Consider the following 19953-nt stretch of genomic DNA (forward strand, 5'->3'; position numbering starts at 1 on the left):
TGGGGGCCGGCGGCGTGGGGCCCTTGCTGCCAGGACAGGGCATGGGGGAGGGTGGGCCAGCGTGTGGGTAGGGGTGGCCCAGAGTCCCACTCTGCCACCCCCAGAACTTCATCACGGCCGAGGAGCTGCGGAGAGAGCTGCCCCCCGACCAGGCCGAATACTGCATCGCCCGCATGGCGCCCTACCAGGGCCCCGACGCCGTGCCCGGTGCCCTCGACTACAAGTCCTTCTCCACAGCCCTGTACGGCGAGAGCGACCTGTGAGGCCGGCCCTGTGCGGCCCGCGCCCTCCTCGCAGCCTCCCGGAGGGGCTGGGCCCGGCCACTCCTCTGACTCTGTATCTATGCAAAGCGCCTGGCAGTCCTTCCTGGGGTGGGCGGGGCGGGGAGGCGCTGGGCCGGCTCTCTTCTCTCTCTGCGTCCTGGCCCTGGCCGGAGGCTGCTCTTCCTCCCCCTGGACGGGGCATGCGTGCGGGCCTCTGGGCAGCGCTTCTGGTCTGGTAAATATATGTGATGTGCTTTGTCATTTTTTTTAACTACATGGAGGGGCCAGTGGATCCCCACAGCAAAACAGGCCCCCTCCTAGCCCTCGGAACGCCCTCCACACCCCGGCCCTCCCTTTGTCCCCGAGGTTCCTTCAAGGCTCCCAAATCCATCCAGGCCAAAGCCCGACGTGCCTTGTCCAGGAGCCGCCCGGGCCTGCGACGGGCCCAGCAGAGGGCGCCTCGGCTCCCGACAGGACAGGGGACCCCACTCCTGTCTCCCCGCCCCCCCCAGGTGACTGCCCCACTGAGGGGTGCTGCCCGGCACCCCTGCTCTGCAGCAGAGGAGTGGGGCTGGCAGATGGCCTTGCCCCCCGCCGGCCCCACCTTGCTTTGTCCGGACCTACGCCTCTCAGATTTTCTAAGGACCAAAAAAAAAAAAAACCCACAAAAAAACAAAAAATCCACCCCCACACAAAAAACTATAAAAAAAAAATTTAAAAACTTTCAGAGAATTGCTATTTACTTTATTAACTTACGGATTTATTATATAAATATATATCCACCTAGCACCGTATCTCTGCCGCCTCTGCTCGTAATGACGTAGCGATCGCCCCCCCGCTCCCCCCACGCCCGCTGGTCTCTGTCGTTGTGTGGAGCGAGGGTCTCTGGGACCCTCCCCAGGGGAGGGTGGGCTGCTGGCCTGGCTGCCTGTTAGTTGATGGTTTTGCTCCCTCCCTGCCCTTTTTTTGAGTTTATTCTGATTATTTTTTTTTCTCGGTTTCTGGATAAACCACCCTTCTGGGGACAGGATAATAAAACATGTAATATTTTTAAGAAGGATTTCTACAGTGTTCTCTCTTCTTCTCTCCTGTCTCTGCTCTCCGCCTTCTAGGAGAACAATGACAGGACACCTCTTCCCAGAGCAAGGCGGGGCTGGGGGCTGGGGGGGTGGCACAGCCCCTGTTCCCCTGAGTGTGGAAGAGTGCGTGCTCCCGGGGACCGCTCTGGGCCAGGCACTGTTCTAAGCGAGTAACGCGCCCCAACTAGTATAGCCTGCACGAGGAAGGTGCCATGACTGCCCCGTACACAGGTGAGGAGTGCAGAGCCCAGAGAGGTGCAGACACAGCCCGGCGTCACCCAGCTGGCGAATGGTGGGCCAGGAATCGACCCCAGGCAGGCTGGCTCCTGAGGCCTAGAGGCTGCGCTCTGAACCACTGCTTACACCAGAGCATCAGCCCGGGCCAGACAGGCAGGGGAAGGGCCGCAGGCGGTGCCTCTGCTCAGACCCCCTCTCTGCGGAATAAATGCTGGTCCAGGCTGGTGGAGGGGAAAGGTGGGGCCCCAGCCGCTCTCCCGCCTCTGGCAGCAGGTGCTCCTGCACCGAGATCCTAGGAGAAGGTGGCCACCTCCATCCACTGGCGAGAGAGGACAGGGGGCTTGAGGCTGCGTCCCCCGGGGCCCTGTGCCGCCCTCCCCCTCGGCCCAGGCTCACCTGTCTGTGAGTCAGGCAGACGACGCCCTCGCCCCCATCCAGGTGCTGGCTGCAGTGGCCTGTACAGAGTGGGCAGGTGAGCGCCCCCCTCCCTGCCCCCCGCCCCCCACGCCAGGGGTGGCACTCACGGAAGATGCAGGTGAGCTGCGCCACACAGGCCACGAAGCGCTCGAAGTCCACACGTAGGCGGCTGTCCCGGTAGCGGCTGGTGAGGGCCTGGGTCAGCTGGTTGTTGAGGTGGAAGCCTGGGGGGAGGCCGCCTCTGAGCCCCTGACCCCCTCAGTGCCGCCCCCCCCGCCCTCACTCCCCTGGGAAGACAGACACTGGGGGCCTGTTTCCCCCTCTCAAATCCCAGCTGCGTGGCCACGGACAGCTCCCTTCACTCCTGGGCCTCAGTTTCCTCATCTGTCACGTGGGGCCTCTGAGAGCCCTGACCCCATAAGGCTGTGTGACGATGTTACGTGTGGAGCTTAGAACAGTGTCCAGCATGTCACAGCTACGTGTCCCTGTCGTCACTCCTTTAAACTCTGGAATCTCTGCTCGTGGACACTGGAGGGTGTTCCCGTCAGCAGAATGTTGTGGGTGCCCCCGAGTCGATTTCTTTATACTCCACCTCAGGCGATTTCTGAGGTTTAGAAATCCTCCATGATGAGGACTCGCCTGAGTCATTTAAAAGCTGCAGACACTGGTCCCCCTCCAGACTCGGGGGTGCGGTGACTCTCCATCCCCCGTGAGTCCAGAGACACGTGAGCCGAGGGCGCCTGCAGCGGCCTCTGCTGCCCCCATTCTGTGCATCCGTTCACTCAACAAATACCCACCCGGCAGGAGCCGTCACACGCCATGCCTTGCTCTGGGGGCTGCGGCCTCCCCCTGGCCGTGTGACCTCCCCCAGGTCACTCTCCCTCTGGCCTTCATCTGCCCTCAGGATTGGGGGGGATGCCGTGCCCAGGACCGTGGGTGACCCCACCCACGGAGGGCGAAGGGCCCTCAGCTGCCGGCTCCCTCCAACCACCGTTGTGGCTCGTGTGTCCTGTGTTGCCTGCTGTGGGGTCCTGCCCAGGGTCCCCTGGAACTCGTGAAACCCCTCACCTAGTGTATTGGGCCCTGGTGACATGACCCGCACTGTCCTCAGCCACCTGGTGGCCCCGCAGGCCACACCATCTCCCGCTGCCCTCCCCCGCTCCTCCACCTGGCCTGTGGCCCTTATCTGGCCTCCTTTGTATTTGCTGTTCCCTCTGCCCAGAGCACCTTGTCCTCTTGGCCGGGAGCATCCCACTCTTCAGACACTCTCCTCCAGGAAGCCCTCTCGATACCCCCCAGCATGCAGCTCCCTGTGCCGCCCCCGTCCCGCCCTGACCCCTCTGCGCTGTCACTGTCACTGCGGGCTTTGGCTGCCCCTGGACTGGAAGCCGCGGGAGGTCAGGGAAGGGTTTCTGGTCACCACTGAGTCCCCAGCCTCGGCGGGCACGGGAGCAAGTGTTGAGGCGATGCTTATGGAGCACAGGATGGGACCAATGGGAGCGGGTCATTTCTCTCGCCGTCCCCCGACCCCGAGCCGGCCCGCCTGTCCCTGGGCTCCTGGGAGGCGGCTTCCTGCTGGCCCTGGGCATTCCCTCCTCCATACGTGGCACTAATGTTCCCTTGCCAGTCAGCTCCAGCCCCATGCGCCCTGCCCCTGACTCACCTCTCCCTCCTCCCTCTCATAGATGTGAAGAGCTGAGCTCCTCCGAGGCCTCATGGGGCTCCACTGTCTCCCCGCCAGTGTCTCCTCTCTGACCACCTGCCCTCCCCAGCCTCTTCCTCCTCCAGCCACACTGCCCCCCCCACCCCCTCCCCCCCATCACTGGGCCCCTTGTTCACTCTACAGCAGCCTCCTCGAAGCTATTCCAACACAGTGGCAAGATCCCATCTCAGGGCCTTAGCACTGGCTGTTCCCTCTGTCTGGACTGCTCTTGTCCCAGTCTCCCCAAGGCTCACTCCCCTTCCGTCACATCTCTGCTCAAACATCACCTTCTCCCGGAGGCCTTCCCCGACAGCTTGTCCCAGACCGCACCCCACTCCTGCACGCCCTGATGCCCTGGCCTGCCTTCTTTCACCGTCACAGCCATCTGTCAGATGCCATCTGCCCCAGATGCTTCCCTTGTCTGCGCCCAGAGACCGTGGGCCCCACCAGTGCACTGCAGCAGTTTCTCCTACCTAGAGCCACTCCGGGCACGGCCCAGGCTCAGTGACACTGAAGCGGCCGTACTGACCTCCCCTCTGTCCCCTTCCTCCGGCCTCTGCGCCTGTCCATCGGGACTCCGTTCCACTGCCTCATGTCTGCCCGTCTTCTGCTCTCTGGCCCCACCTCTCCCCTCCTCTGTTCTTTTCTTGCGCATCCCTGGACCTTTGACCTGCCCCCTTGGGGTCTCCCTCTGTCTCAGACTCTGGGTCACAGTCCCCCCCTCCCATCTCCCTTGTCTCCCCCTTCCTTTGTGTGGCAGTCGAGCCCTGGGGTCAGGCGGGGGACCTGGCAGGCCCGCGTCTGATCCTGGCTGCCCCTCCAGCGCCCCCACGAGGCCAAGAGCGGGGGCTGATCCCGCACTTTTCTAACTTGCTTTGGAGCCCAGGAGAAGCCCAGCTCCGGCTCCCACATGGGTGGAGGGGCTGTTCCACCTCCCCCGAAGAACGCAGCCGCCAGCGGGAGCCCTCGGCACACTGTCACGGCAGCGCGCCCCCAGCACCAGGCCCTGCGGGCCCCATTCCACAGGCTCCTCCGAGCCGCCCCGGGCAGTGGCCACTTTACAGAGAGGGGACAGAGGCTCAGGGAGCCGGACGTGCGGCCAGGGCCAGCCGAGGGGTGAGTCAGCAGAGCTGGGATTCCAACCCAAGCTCCCAGGAATCCAGGACATTCCACCGCGAGGCCCTGGGGGCTGGGGCCTCAGACACCAGCTCCCAAGCCTCCCCCATCTTCCCTCTGCATCCCCCAGGCCCAGCCCCTCATACCCTCTTCCACCCCCACACAGAGGGTTCTCCCCATTTGGCCTCTCAGGGTTACCCCGTCCCTGCCGAGAGCTGGCAATGAACCCAGGCGCGGGCTTTGTGGATGGCTGCAGCGGGGTGGGCAGTCAGGACCCCAAGAAGATGCAGCAGGCAGGGAGCAGATCCCGTCCCAGGCCCCCCAGGACCCTGTCCCTACCTGCCGCATTCAGTGCCAGCCTCAGCTCATAGGAGTTCATGGTCCCGGAGGCGTCCTCATCGAACTTGTCGAATGTGGCCTGGGCACAGAGGGACAGGTCAGCCCCCTGCCTCAGGCCCTGGGCACCCCCAGGGCCAAAGGGGGACCTCGGAGGCCGACAGGCAGGTCCCACCCCAGCTCCCTCCTTCCCGGCTGGTGCCCTGGGCGAGCAGCCATCCCTTGGACCACAAGGGGCTTGGAGGAGAGGTGACGTGCCTGAGGTCACACAGACAGAAAGGGGTGGATGGGCAGGGGCGTCCTAGCCGGTTCCCTCCCAGCTGACATGGGGTGGTCATTCCCCCGTCTCCCTAAGGCCAACCAGCCCTATAGCACCCGAGTCCCTGTTAGTAAAGAGGCTTCTCCCTCCAGGAGGAGGCGGCCCTGCCCAGCCCCCATCTTACCTGCCACTCCAGGAGGTGGCGCCAGAGCTGCTGGAAACGGTGCAGGCCTAGACTCCGGCCGTGCTGGGGAGGAGGCATGTGGCTAAGGCAGGCTCCCCAGAAGGGGAGCAGAGGCCCCCGCGCCCCCATCCTCCACACCCAGGCACAACCTCCACCACGTACCCCAAAACACTGCAGCAGCTGCTCACAGGTCCTGAGCCCCAGCTCTCTCGGGGTCCGCGCGTGGGCCCTGGCTACAGGAAACAAAAGAAAAAGACGGAACGTCCTGCATGCCTGCCATCCGTGTAAATGCTAGAGATTATTGCCACCCCCATGTTAATAGAAACTGAGGCACAGAGAGCCAGGTGGCTGCCGGGGACGAACAGAGTCTGGATCTGACCCCAGGCAAGGGGGTTCTGAGTCTGTGCTCAAGGCGGCTCCAACCCCTGCCTGTCCCTGAGATCGTGGCCTTGGCCACGGGTCCTGCCACAGGACCCACACGTGGGGAGGCGCTGCCAGGCTGAGCCCATGGCTCCCATGGCCTGAGTCCCAGCAGCATAGTGGATTAACACGCACAGGGGTCCACTCTGGCCCCCAGCTCACCAGGCTCCAGGGCGATGCTTAGTAAGGTCTGGAGCTGAGGGGCGCTGAGTTCTTCCTCCTGGTCAGGGAGAGAACGGGTCATGAGGCCATTCACTCAGATAGCCACTCAACAAACAGCTTGGGGCTGGGTCCAAATGGCATGGTGGGTGAGCAGCGCTGGGGACACAGCAGAGAGTGAGGGAACCCCTTTCCCTCTGCCTGCCATTTCAGAGCTGACGGTCCAGACAGGGAGACCTGTCCCCAGAGCGGTCAGGGCTGCACTGGGGAGGCACTGGGCTGTGGGAGCTGACCAGCCTGGAGGAGGGGCAGGAGAGCTCCCAGAGAAGGCATTTTAGAAAGAGGAGGCTTAGCCAGGCAGAGGGTTTGAAGGGAGAGAAGGCGCCCAGGCAGAGGGACAGATTGAGCAAAGGCCCTGGGGCAGGGAAGAGCTGTGAGCATGAGAGAAGAAGGTCATGAGATTCAAGCTCAGAGAGAGAGAGAGACACTAGAGCAAAATGAGACACCCAGGATGAGGGAGAGGCTCAAGGGGGGGGGTCCCCCTTATCCCCCTCCCCGTTCCTCACCTCTCCTGCCAGCTCCTGAAACAGCTGCTCCAAGCCCACCTCCAGGGGAACGTAGGGGACCTGTGGGTGGGGGGAGTTTAGTTCTGGCCAAGAGCAGCCCCCACGTCGTGCCCCCTCCAGGGCAGCCCCTCACCGACAGGGCGCGCAGGTCGGCGCTGATGGCGTCATCGATCTCCCTGCAAATTACAGATGGCAGTGGGGGCGGCTCACCCCGGGGTCTCGGCGGAGGAATGGGGGAGGGGTGTCTAGGCGGGATCCCGGGGGCCCTGGGCGGATGCACTCGGGGCACGGGGGCCGGGGCGCCCGGGACGCGGGTCTGGGGGTCCCCGGGGCGGACGGGGTGCCCGCTCACCGCGCGGTGTGGCGGCGCTCGGAGAAGACGCGCAGCGTGAAGTCGGCCTCGTCGCCGGCGCGGGCGGCGCTGGGCACCACCAGGTAGTGGCCGGGGCGCAGGCGGCAGCGGCGGCTCACGTCGCGGCGGGTGCAGAAGGGCGAGCGGTCGGCGCGCAGCAGGCTCGGCAGGAGCGCGCGGCTGCGCGGGGAGTCCCAGAGGCCCAGCAGCTGGGGGCGGGGGCGGCGTGACCGCGACGCCCCAGCTCACCCCCCACCCACCGCGCCCGGTCCACACCCGCGGGTTCCCCCGTCACCCGCCCTGCCCCCCCACGCAGGTTGTCCGAGCCCCTGGGGCTGATTCAGGCACGGATGGACTCTGGGATCTGGGGTCCCATCAGAGACCCACCTCCTCCGGGATCTGTGAGAAGGAAGAAAAAGAGGAGACAGGGCCAGAGGCGGCGGCCGCTCCCCAGAGTCCCCTCCTGCCCCCTCCACAGCCTCCACCTCCCAGTGCCCTCTCTTTCTCTGTTTCCCATTGCACCCCTCCTTGAGCCGCTGCCCCCGCATCCAGATTCCAGCTCCTCCTGGACCCCTCCCTCCCGGCTGTGCCCTCAAGGACCTTCTCTGCTCCTTGGTCCCCTCCCTGACCCTCAGCCCTCAGCCCTTGCTCTGACCCCTTTCTGACCCCTCATCCCTTTGCCTTTCTGGCCCCCGCCTCCCTCCGCGCCCTCCCTAGCCGCTCAGTCTCTCCCAGCACTCCTGATTCCCTCAGCTCTCTCTCCGTCCCTGACCCTCGGCCGCATCCTCTACCCCGCAGCCTCCCCGCCGCCTCCGGTCCCCCGCGGCCGCTCGCTGCCTCCCTGCTCCCCGCGCCTCTGCCCAGCGCGGGGTCCCACCTGGAACACGTGGAAACCCACGGTGAGGTAGGTGAGGCCCTGGGCCCTCAGGCGCCGTCGGTTCCTCTGGATGAGTGACAGGAGGACAGTGCACTTGGGGGTGCGGCCCCCCTGCGCAGGGCCCCGCGCCCCTGCTGCCCCCCAGCCCCCCCAGGGCCCCTCCTCGTCCTCGTCCTCGTCATCGGGCTCCAGCAGCGTCAGCCGGAACTGGGGGTTGGTCCAGAAGGTTTCTAACAGAGGAGAAAGCAATGGGGTTACGGCCTGCCACAGCCCGCCCCCGCCCCCACCCCACCTCGCGGCTTGCCCCTCAGGGACCCTCGGGGCCTCACCGGCACCAGGCTGGCTCCCGCCGGAGTTGAAGCCGCGCACCCAGCGGCCTTGGAAGGTGTGGATGTGCCAGCCGCCTCCCGCCGGGCTGGGGCCCAGCACCTCGGGGCTCAGCGAGCAGATCTGGACGGTGTCGAAGTGGCGAAGGAAGTCCTGCAGCTCCATCCTGCGCGGCGAGAGGCCAGTGGTCAGAGCCCCGCCCGCCCCCGGGGCCGGCCTCCCAAACGTGTTAAGACCCCAGCGTGACCCCCGAGTCACGGAACCCCCCAAATGCCTTAAATAGTGCCAAGTACTCTGCAGTCCCCGCGGTAATACCCTGTCTCGAGAAAGGACCCCCAATCACTGAGCTCCAGCTCCGCCAGATTTCTTCAAGTCCCCAGAAACCACTGCGAACTGTGAGATGCACAAACTGCCCCCGAATGTCGTCAAATTGCGTTCAACCCCCAAAATCAAGACCCTCAGACTCTCGACTACCAACAAGTATCCTACCGCCCCTTAATATTGCCAAATCACAAGAAACGCCCCGGATGTCACCAAGTCCCCCTCAATTGCCCTAAATGTCACCCCTCCCCCTTCAACCCCCAAGGTTATGAATTCCCCTAACATTACTACCAGTTCTTCCTGACTCCCCAGTAGAACCCGACCCCCAAATTACCACTGACAGGGTCAGTGCCCATCCCCAGGGACTTCCGCCGTGTCCCTGCACGCAGGCCGCCCCCTCCCTGAGCCCCACGGCCTGGCGCCCCTTCCCTTCCCCCGGAGGCCGGGCTGGGCGCCCCCAACTCACCAGAACTCGCCGTCCTCTTTCTTCACCAGCAGGGCCTCTCGCCACTCGGCGGGGAGCGCGTCCCAGCGGGGGCAACTGGGGAGACTGGGGAGTGAGCGGTGGGTGGGTGGCGCTAAGCCCGCCCCCGCCCCCGCCCCCCAGATGCGTCCCACCTGTCGCTCCAGGCCCCGGTCCACTCCACGCGGCCCCATGGGTTCCGCAGCCGCAACAGCCGCACCTTGGTGAAGCCCAGGGACACCTGAGGGCGGCATCGGCAGTGGGGGTGACGCTGGGATACCCCCTGCCAGCCCTCCCACGGGGATACCCACCTTGTGCGTGCCCGTGACGGAATACGCATGTCCCTTCACCAGCCCGTCTTCTGTGCGGTACTCGCCCCGATCACTCTGGGCGGAGGACAGGGGACGGTGAGGCCACGGTGGGGGACGGGAGGGTGGCCGCTCCTCTCTGCCCCACCCCCCGACCTCCTGCCACCAAAGCAGGAGTCAACCAGAGCCCTCAGTTGAATGGCGCGGGGCTTGGAGAGGGTGAGGGCGTTGGTGAGGGAAGATGGGAGATGAAGGAGAGAGAGGCAGAGGAGAGGAGTCAACAACAGACGGAAGGAGGAGGAGAGACAAAGAGACAGAGAGATACAGAGCAGACAGAGAGAGATGGAGAGGGCAGAGAGACACAAAAGACAAGGAGAATCAGTTACACAGTGGAGGATTAAGTAAACGAATGAGTGAATGAGTTAGACTGACTCAGTGAATGAATATGTGACTGGGTAACAGATGAACATATGACCCAAGCTGAGCCCATGAAAATCAACCCTGGGAGTTTTGCTGAAATTCTCAGAAAGAGGCCCTCGTTTTTTTTTTTGTTTTTTTTTTTTAACCGCTGGGGTGGTGGGAGGTACCTACAGCTGTGAGGGCCCCTTTTGTGCCCATGAGGGGAAAACCTGCCTGAAAGTGAAGCTAAGTCAGAACGAAGAATAGAAAAATGCATTTGCAACATCCACTAAGTGCCTGGATCCAGCTATGCCTGAAGATTGGTTAGTTCTGAGAGTAAATAAATGTCCTTTTGACTTGCTCGTGTTTGATTTGTGAGAGAGAATAAGGCAACAGTGAAAGCAGAGAGGAGGACACGTGACCCCTGCCCCCTTCCAGCTGTGACTGTGCTCTGGTCCGGGTGGGGGGTCCCCATGGGAGGCTGACTCTCTCACCAGGGCAGTGGCGCCCACGAGGGACTCCTTGGCCAGGGCATGGCGCAGGGCCGAGAAGAGGCCCGGGGTGCCTTGCCTCAGGTAGAGCACCTCGCCCACGCCGCCCGTGAAGTCCACGAAAGCCTCATTCATGTGGCCGCCTCGCATCACCTCGTAGGAGCCGTGGAGCCTGTGGGAGCGGGTTGGGGTGGGGGTGTCTGAGGCCCGTGCGAGCATCTCAGGCAAGCCCAGGGATCTGGGGGGCCTCTGTCGCAGGGTGTGGGGTCCCAGGGCTATCCCTGAAGTTTGCAAACTCTCGAGGTAGAAACTGTGGCATATTCTAGAAGCCCTTGGAAATCGGGCCTCTGGTCCCTGGGGTCACCAGGACTGTGTGATTCGGAGGTCACAGGAGAGCTCTGTCAGAATGCTGGGCGTCCTGGAGACTGTGTCTGAAACCTCGACTCTCCGGAGGGGTGATGTCTGCTTCAGGGGTACCCTGAGGGCTTGTCTGAGATTTCAGAGGCACAAGATGGGGAAAAGCAAAGATTCGAGGGTCTGGGGACCACAGCCAATATTTTGGAGATCCTTTGGGTTTCTCGATGGATCGGGAGAGACTGTCTGAGATGACAGACCCCCGAGGGGATAAATGTTAGATTTGGTGCCTCAGGGCCTGAAAAATGAGATTTCAGGCTCCTTAAGAATTGGGGGTGTCTGGTGGGTTCCCAGGAATATTTCCGTGAGATGGCGATGGAGGGAGGTGTTTATTATTCAGAGGTGCTCAGGGGAGGGTGTGACATCAGAGTCCTGGGACTTGGTTTGGGGTCTTTGGTGGGGTGTCCAGAGGATCCGGGGGTCCTTGGGGGCTCGGGGCTGCCGCGGGGGTGCTGGAAGCCTTACTTGGCGTACGCCTTCTCCAGGAGTGGGGCCCAGAACTCATTCCGCTGAGCCGAGCGCACGAACATCAGCTTGCCCTCACGCACAGGCAGCCTGTCGTCCACCACGACGTCCACCCAGCGGCCAAACTGCCAGAGCTGGCGGGACAAGGGGCGGGGCCCAGGCGCGACCTCAGCCTCTGACCCCTGCCCCAGCTGTCCCAGCCGAAGTATTACAACTCCAAGAGGACAGCGTCAACTATGAAATCCATGTCGCCATGGGGGAAACTGAGGCATGGACAGAAGAATCAAGCTTTACCTGGAAGTGGAAGATACCTGCGTAGCCATCTTGGAAACCCTGTCCAGGGGGGACCACCCTGCATAGGAGCCGGGGGTACAGAGTGAGGGAGGCCGCGGCCGCAAGAAACCAGCAGTTACCTGGGAAGAAAGGCCAGGATTGGGTGATGGGGAAAGAGGGACACGGAGGGGAGGCCCGGGGGCGGAGCTGTCAGGGTCTCAGGGGCAGCTTGTGGGATCTGGGGGCTCGGGATGGTGCGGGGGTCCTACCCAGGCTCCCCTGACACACGTCTGTCCGGCTCATGTCCTCACAGATGAACTGCGGCTCAGCGCAAAACTCCTGTGGGTGACGGGGATGCCAGGCCTCAGCCAGGAGAGGGAGGGAGGGAGGGAGCTACTGGGAGGTCAGACGCCAGGTCCTCTCCTGCCCTCGCTGCTCAGTAATGAGCGAGAGAGAGGCTTGTAAAGCCTGTGGGCGGGCGGCTGCCTTCCCTGACCCAACAGAGGTGAGGGGGGGCTGGTCTGCTCTGAGCCTGCCCGGCCACCCCTCCTCCCTCAGACCCAGGAGTCCAGGCCCCCAGCCCCTCCTCCCTCAGACCCAGGAGTCCAGGCCCCCAGCCCCTCCTCCCTCAGACCCAGGAGTCCAGGCCCCCAGCCCCTCCTCCCTCAGACCCAGGAGTCCAGGCCCCCAGCCCCTCCTCTCTCAGACCCAGGAGCCCAGGCCCCCAGCCCCTCCTCCCTCAGACCCAGGAGCCCAGGCCCCCAGCCCCTCCTCCCTCAGACCCAGGAACCCAGGTCCCCAGCCCCTCCTCCCTCAGACCCAGGAGCCCAGCCCCAGCCCCTCCTCCCTCAGACCCAGGCCCCCAGCCCCAGCCCCACTTTACATGGGGCCGCATCCATTCCACCCCTTTGGTCTTCTCGGAGTCCGGCCCCAGCTGGTCATGGCCAAGGGTATCTGGGCCAGCAGGGAAGTAGGGATCTCGGAACAGAACCCCCTCCTCCAGGCAGGCTGCTCGGATTTTCTCATAGCTCTGGCCCCGAAAAGGCTTTGGGCCCCTGGTTCCAGGCCCTGCCTCCTCGTCCACCAGCTGGATGGTGACCCTCCTGCTGTCACACGCCATCCCAACACTCTGGGCTCACAGGCTGGTCCCAAGCCCTTTAACCTCTTGAGTCACGGGGGGCGGGGCTTCTCCTCCATCTGACCCCCACGGGGGGTCTTTACGTGTGAGAAGCCTCCCTCATTAATACTAATTGATGGTTTGGTGTGGGGAGCAGGGACGCCTCTTCAGTGGTTCCCTCCCCAGGGCGTGGGGCCTTCAGTTGTGGCCACCGTAGCAGCTTAATGGGCTTGGCTGGCAGCAGGAGGGAAGACGGGCAGAGCCGAGGGAGGACCGGTTGCCGCTGTGGGAGTGCCTAGAAGGAGGTCAGCCTGGGGGTGCCTTTCTACCAGCTTGTCCCTGCGTGTCTCCCTCTGTGGGGCCAAGGAGAGCAGGGATGGGGGGCGTGTTTCCCGCTGCGTCTGTATCTCTCAGTCTCTCCATCTGCCGGCGTCTCTCATTGCTGCCATCGATTTCTCTTCTCCATCTTGGCCTCGCTGTCTCTCCCTGTCTCTCTCTTGTCTATGTTTGTCTTTCTCTGTTTTTCTTTCTTTGTCTCTCTCTCTCTCAGTGACTCCCTCTGTCTCCATCCCTCTCTCTTTGTCTCTCTTTCTGTGTCTCTGTTTCTCTCTCTAGCTGCCTGTCTTGTGCATGCCTCACTGTCTGTCCCTCTCCATTCTTCTCTCTGTCCTTGTAAGTCCTCAGTCGCCCCCAGGGAGCCGTCAGGACCCCCGTCTCCCTCCTCCCGACCGGGCAGACCTCAGCCTGGTCGCCCCAGGCAGGGCTGGTAGTGGAGAGGCCACCTGCACCTACCTGCCCTAAGCTGGGAGCTGGGCCCCCCGGGGACGATGACTCCCCGCCCTGCCCACACGTGGCTCAGGGTTCGGGGAGCAATGTTTCCCAAAAAGGATGCTGGAGCCGTTTGAAGAAATGGGAGAAATAGGTTCCAAGAGGCCAGAAACTCACCAATTTTTGTCCCAGTGGAGCTTCCACCCTCAGCAGGGCATTGGGGGGTGGGGGGGAAGGGTGTCTCCTGTGCTGGCAGAGCCTTGTCACTCTGTGGCACCCAGATGTCCCTTAGCCCTCTAACATCCTTCCCTCCAAATAGACCAACAGATACTGTCTGAGCCTCTGGCTGTGTGGCCACCAAAAGGGGGTTATAAGACAGGTTTTCTTCCTGTAGAATTGCTGAGACTCTGCCACCCCAACCCCCACGTGAGGCCGGTGCCAGTGATTATGAACACGTGCCAGGGTTAGGAGCCAGAGGGTTCGAATCCCAGCTCTGCCACTTAGAACTGTGTGTCTTGGGCAAGTCACTTAACCTCTCTGTGCCTGTTTCTTCATCTCTATTCTGGGGGTGATAACAGGACCTCCCTCGGAGGCTTGTTGTGAGAAGTCGATGAGCTAACAAGTGGGCAGGTTCAAGCAGTGCCTGACATAGCAGGTGCTCAGTGGACGATAGATATTATGACCACGTTTTGAGGTCCCATCCGTGGTCACCTGTCACCTCTGGCTCTGGCCGCTGTTTCTGCCACTTCCATGGTCACCTCTGCCATCCACAAGGTCACACCTCTCCCCTATATTTGCCCCAGAGTACCAGCAACAGTAGGAGGAAGATTTTAACAAAACCTGACTGACATCTTGCAGTGGCCAGGAACCAAGGACCCGGGAACACTGCCTGGCAGCTCATAAGCCGTTAGTCGCCGCCTCCCTCTGCGGGCCCCTCCTGGCTGCTGCTCCTCCAGCTCCCTGCAGGGCCCTGGTCAGATCCCACACACAAGTGTCCCCTTGATTATCACTCTCCACATCACCCCTTGCATCCAGGGTCCCAAATATGCTTTCTCCGGCCAAGGTAAAAAAAACGCATTGATACCATTGTAGTGGATGTCTGCTACTTTGCAAGCCTAGCTCTTTTGCTGGAATCAGCACCTCCATGATGTTTTGGGGACCCACTGGTCCTTTAATCTCAAGCCACGTGGCTCTGGTAGGGCTGGCCCCGCCCCCAAGCCCCAGGGGAGGGCATTGGGCCCAGACCAGCCAATCGGAGCAGCGCAGCCCTGGCCACGCCCCTCGCCCAGGCCCGGGGACTCAGGGTGGGCGTCTCTTTTCCTGGGGCCACTAAGCTGGAGGGATGTAAGCGCCGGGTGGCCGGGCTCCACCTTTGCCACGTCCTTGTATCGGGGGACCCTGCCTGAGCGAAGCAGGGCCAGGCGATGGGAGAGACAAGATTCCCACGAGCCCAGAGGCCCTCGAGCCGGGTGTGCTTGAAACCGGATGTTTACGGCAAAGGAGTCAAGCAGCTCTGCTCCTCTCTTTTCCCCAGTTTTTATTTTTGTTTTACTTTTTGTCACTAGCAGCCAAAAGAAACCTTCCTAGTGCAGCTGGCATGATTTCTGCCGCGATGCACCAGCTCGAGTGTCCAGGACATCAGTCCCCTTTGGAGGAAGGGATCGACACAGCCGTGGAGTAATGGAGCTGGTGCCAGTCTACTCCGATCCCACCCTGGCCTCCTTACCTGCCGGCGAGGAGTGCAGTTCCTGCTTCCCCGCGTTGAGGCTGCGTTTGAGCCATTAAAAAAAAAGATTCCGGGGGCCAGCCCAGTGGCCTAGTGGTAAAGTTCCATGCACTGTGCTTTGGCGGCCCTGCTGGGTTGTGGTGCAGACCAGCACCACCCGTTGGCGGCCATGCTGTGGCCTCGACCCAGATACAAAATAGAGAAAGATTGGCAGATGCTAACAGATGTTAGCTCAGGGCCAATCTTCCTCATAAAAAAAAAAAAAGATTCTGCATAAAGCACTGTCATGAAAATGAAAAGACCCGCCAAGAAGAGAGAGCAGATATTCTTACACATATAATGGCAAATGCTTACTGTTTACCCAGCGCTTCCTGTGACTGTGCACCAGACACGGTTCTACACGCTTCACAGATGTGATCTCCTTTAATCCTCACGCGCACCTTGAAAGGTGTCTCAGTCAGCTCTGGCTGCGATGGCGGACACAGTAGACTGGGGACTCAAAGAGCAGACATTGATTTCCCACTTCTGGAGGCTGGGAGTCCCAGATCAGGGTGCCAGCATGGCCAGGTTCTGGGGAGAGCTCTCTTCCAGGCTGGCAGACAGCTGCCTTCTTGCTGTATCTACCCATGGTGGAGAGGGAGGGCTCGGTGTCTCTTCCTCTCCTTGTAAGGGCACTAATCCCATCATGGCCGCCCCCCATGACTTCACCTAAACCTAATTACTTCCCAAAGGCCCTGCTTCTTAATACCACCACATGGAGGGTTATGGCTTCAACACATGAATTTTGGGGAGACACAAACATTCCATCTCTAGCAAGAGGTAAGGTTTGTAGTGACTCCATTTTACAGATGAGGAAACTGAGGTACAGAGAAGTGTGGTGTTTGTTCATGCTCTCGCAGTTGCAGAATCAGGATATGAATCCAGTGGTCTGGCTTACCAGTTATACTATCTTGCCTCTCAAAAGATTAGTAGTCAGAATATATAAAGAGCTCCTGTAAATAAACAAGAGTTGACTCAATAGCAAATGGGCAAAAGATGTAGAGAAGCAATTGAAGAATCAGTGGCCAATAAGGATAAGAAAAACGCTTAACTTCAAGGAAATGCTAATTAAGGCTGCATGAAATACCATTATCCCGCTAGATTAGGAAGAAAGCTAAGAAGTCTGAAGATACCAAGTGTTGGCAGGGATGTGGAACAACAGAAGTGATGATGGAGAGGTGGAACTTGGTACAAACACTTTGGAAGACAATTTGGCATTACTCAGTGAATGCCTACCCTAGGACCCAGCAGTTCCTCTCCCAGGTACATACCTCCTAAAGAAATGCACGTACGTGTGTCCCAGCAGACACGTGCAAAACCGTTCACAGCAGCATGGCTTGTAATAGCGAAAAACAAAAAACAACTCAAAAATCTAGTGTCAGCACAAGGAGAAAACTGTGCTATATTCACACATGGGAAGTGAAAAGAGGATGAACGGCAGCTACGATGTGCGTGAATCTTTGAAACATAATGTTGAATGAAGACACAAGCCCCAGCATTCCCACAGTCTGATACTGTTCTCTAAAAAGCACTTTTTGTCAGGAAAGTTTGAAGCCTAAACAAAAGTAGACAGAATGGTATCATGAACCCCCATGTCCCCATCACTCAGCTCCCACAATTGCTAACTCTCACTGGTTCAGCTTTACTTGTACGCCGACCCCACCCACCCCTCCTGTATAATTTTGAAGCAAATCCCATGCATGATTTCATTTCCTCAGTAAATATTTCAATATATTTCTCCAAAAGATAAAAACCCTTAAAGAAAACCATAACCTGAATACCATGGTCACATCAAGAAAGTCAACAATAATTCCTTAATATCATCAAATATCCAGGCAGTATCCACATTTCCAACTATCTCATAACTCTCTTAAAATTGCTACTACTTTATTTGAATCAGGACTCCAATAAGGTGAATTCACTGCAATTGATGGACATGTCTCTTAAATCTCTTTTAATCTATAGGTTTCTTCTTTCAGTTTTTTTTTTTTCTTACAATTTTTTGCTGAAGACCTGGATCATTTGTCCTGGAGAGTTTCCCGGTCTGGACTGGATGCGTCCCCTAGTGGCATTTAACACGTGCTTCTGTGTCCTGTAATCCCTGTAAAGTGGGCATGGAATCTAGAAGCTTCATTGGCTGCAGTCTCAGTTTTTGGCAGGATGATCCCCTAGGAGGTACTTGGTTTCTCCGTCTAGTTCTCTCTGCATTTGTGATGTTAGCCGCAGGTGCTCACTGCCCACAACCGTTGATGCGAGATGGGGATTGCAATGTGTGATGTTCTAATTCTATCGTTTCCTCTTCAGATAGTAGCTGGAATGTTACACAAAGGGACACTTCCCCGTCTCTACTATTTGGCTGCCCTGGAGTACTGTTCATAAAAGAAAGACAGGATAATTCCTTGATTTTTGTCCCTTCATTTACCACTTTTCAGAGCCACATTTGTTCGTTAAATATCCACGTGTGTCAGAAGTCCTTCTGAGAGCTTTTGTTGTAACAAACTGCCTAGTAGTGAGTTGGGGCGGGGATCTACCTCCAATTCTTGGCAGCTGTGGACACCCTCCCCAAAGCACTGATGCCCGAACATAATTAAATTGGCTTAAGTCGATTTGCATCAAGAGGCGAGCATGCTCGAGAATGAAGTCCACACAGCGGGAGGCAGAGCAGAGACTCAACCAGCCCAGACCAGCTAGAGACAAAGCAGTTGTCGGGGATGGTTAATAGCAGGCAGGGGCTAAACCAGCCTCACAGCCTGTTCTGTAAGGTGGATGAAGTCCCAGCAGGCTGTACTTCTAGGTGCTCTGAACTCATCTTTCACAGAAGGAGCCTTAGAGGTGAACCTGGCTGCATCCCTGAGGACCATATTCAGCTGGCCTTTAGCTGGTATCAAGTGACCAGAATCCTTCTAGAACGATTGACCAAACACAGGATCACTTAGAACTCATTCCCTGGGCACCATTCCTGCAGGTGAATGATGAAGGTTTACTCGATTCTTATACACTGTTCAGACAAGAATGGGAGCATCCAAAATGTTTTAGCCAGCATTGCATGCTACCAATTTCACCAATAACAGCCCATTTTAAACACCCACTATGCTAATTATTACTTAGACTCTCAATACACAAATGAAAATCCGTTTCTAACATTCATCAGGCTAATGAATGAAGTCCCTGGTGTTTCTCAAACATAAATAGTTGAAATCCTTGTGGTAATTGCCTACTTGGCTTTCGATCAGATGCTGGCTGACTGTTCCGGAAGTGTGTATTCCAGCTAGGGCCAACTGATGGCCCCGAGAGTATAACTTAAATGACACATATATGTATATCACCCTGGATCTTAGGGTGAGCTCCTCAGAAATGGACTCTGAGACAGAGAGTTGCATGCAGAAGGGTTACTGGGGAGTGGCCTCAGGTGACACCCCTAAAAGGAAGCGAGGTGGGCATGAGTGGGCAGATGGTTGTAAGGAAGACTCAGCAATGCCATGGGGAGCTCTGGAGCTGGGGTGGGGGTCAGGGTTGTCCCACATTGAGGCAAGGGGGCCAGGGCTTTGTACCCAGAACCTTCCAGTCATTGGCGTGGGCCACCACCTGGGAGGGGCGTAATGGTGGGTGAGGCTGTTATCTGTGACAGAGGGCACTTTGCGGTGAGGGGCCAGCTGTGAGATGTCAGAAGTCCAAAGCCCCAGCCTTTCCTGGCTCTGTCCACTGAGAAGGCCGGTAGGGGGGATTTTTTTCTGTAAGTTTGTGATGATTTCAAAATCAAAACAAATATTATCTTAAAAGATTGAAATGATTATTAAAAATGATTCTGCAGGCTGAGCTCATCTTTGTCTTCTCCGTGGCTGCTTTGGTGGCCTCATAGAGGCCCCACATACTGGCGAAGTAGGGGCAAAGAAGAAGAATAAAACCCTAAATTGTATCAACAAAAACTGGAATGAGTTAGTGGGAAGAAAGAATAATGACATTATCTCCCTCATAGTCCCCAGGGAGAGTTAACAGATAACATTTAATTTTGTTTTTCTTTTTTGCTGAGGAAATTTGCCCTGAGCTAACATCTGTCGCCAATCTTCATCTGTTGTTTGTATGTGAGCAACCACCACAGCATGGCCACTGAGATAAGTGGTGGAGGTCCCCACCCGGGAACAGAACCCGGGCTGCCAAAATGGAGTGCCCCGAACTCAACCACTAGGCCACCAGGGCTCACCCACATTTAATTCTTTCCATTGATAATTAAGAAACCATAGGGCTTAAAAAAAATCTATAGTTGAATAAGAACAGAACGTATAACTTTCAAATCAGTGGAATAGCTTGAAAAGAGAAGAAAATATAATCCATATGGAAAAGGTCAAAAAACAACGGAAAATGCAGAGAATCCTAAAAAGTAAAAACACAGCCAGTCCTGATGGCCTACTGGTTAAAGTTTGGCTCTCTCGCTGCTTTGGCGGCCTGGGTTCGTTTCCCAGTCGTGGAACCACATCATCCATCTGTCAGTTGCCATGCTGTGGTGGTGGCTCATGTAGAAGAACTAGAAGGACTCAGAACTAGGACATACAACCATGCACTGGGGCTTTAGGGAGGAAAACAAAAAAAGAGGAAGATTGGCAACAGATGTTAGCTCAGGGCAAATCTTTCCCTGCAAAAAAAAAAAAAAAAGTAAAAACAGAAAGCATGAAACAATGGCCAAAGTAAAGCCAAGCACATCAGTTATAATAATATTATGCAAATATGTAAAACTTAGTATGTTAAATCAATAAACGAAATTATATTTTAGTGATGGTTGCACAACTCAGTGAATACACTAAAAAACATGGAATTCTACAGTTTAAATGAGTGAATTGTATGGTGTGTGAACTATATCTAGAGATGTTATTTCGAAAG

General features: G+C 58.2%; 2 protein-coding genes and 1 long non-coding RNA gene across 7 annotated transcripts in view; 2 read left to right on the forward strand and 1 right to left on the reverse strand.

The window, feature by feature from the left end:
- Positions 1-1320, forward strand: part of ACTN4 (actinin alpha 4) — a 71066-nt gene extending 69746 nt beyond the window's left edge. For 4 of the 5 annotated variants that reach the window (XM_044760109.2, XM_044760108.2, XM_044760107.2 and 1 more), the window contains exon 21: positions 105-1320. In XM_044760109.2, coding sequence (XP_044616044.1) covers positions 105-263 — 159 coding nt within the window. In that variant the 3' untranslated portion in view covers positions 264-1320. The remainder of the gene's footprint in view (positions 1-104) is intronic. The other variant, XM_044760111.2, reaches the window with a different exon arrangement.
- CAPN12 (calpain 12) lies at positions 1317-12548 on the reverse strand. Its single transcript, XM_044760112.2, has 21 exons — positions 12312-12548; positions 11698-11767; positions 11450-11568; positions 11156-11289; positions 10280-10448; positions 9390-9464; positions 9234-9319; positions 9082-9156; positions 8297-8460; positions 7968-8197; positions 7478-7489; positions 7091-7299; positions 6872-6914; positions 6739-6798; positions 6176-6233; positions 5756-5826; positions 5594-5656; positions 5154-5232; positions 2104-2220; positions 1976-2034; positions 1317-1898 (listed from the first exon to the last, which is right to left on the reverse strand). The coding sequence occupies exons 1-21, from the start codon at positions 12546-12548 to the stop codon at positions 1872-1874; spliced, it is 2157 nt and encodes a 718-aa protein (XP_044616047.2). The 3' UTR covers positions 1317-1871.
- LOC139042192 (uncharacterized) lies at positions 4577-8417 on the forward strand. Its single transcript, XR_011498615.1, has 3 exons — positions 4577-4814; positions 7889-7994; positions 8279-8417. It is a non-coding gene; the product is annotated as an uncharacterized lncRNA (long non-coding RNA).
- Positions 12549-19953: the final 7405 nt, after the last annotated feature.

The sequence above is a fragment of the Equus asinus genome, chromosome 26, assembly GCF_041296235.1.
Source record: "Equus asinus isolate D_3611 breed Donkey chromosome 26, EquAss-T2T_v2, whole genome shotgun sequence".
Taxonomy (NCBI): Eukaryota; Metazoa; Chordata; class Mammalia; order Perissodactyla; family Equidae; genus Equus; species Equus asinus.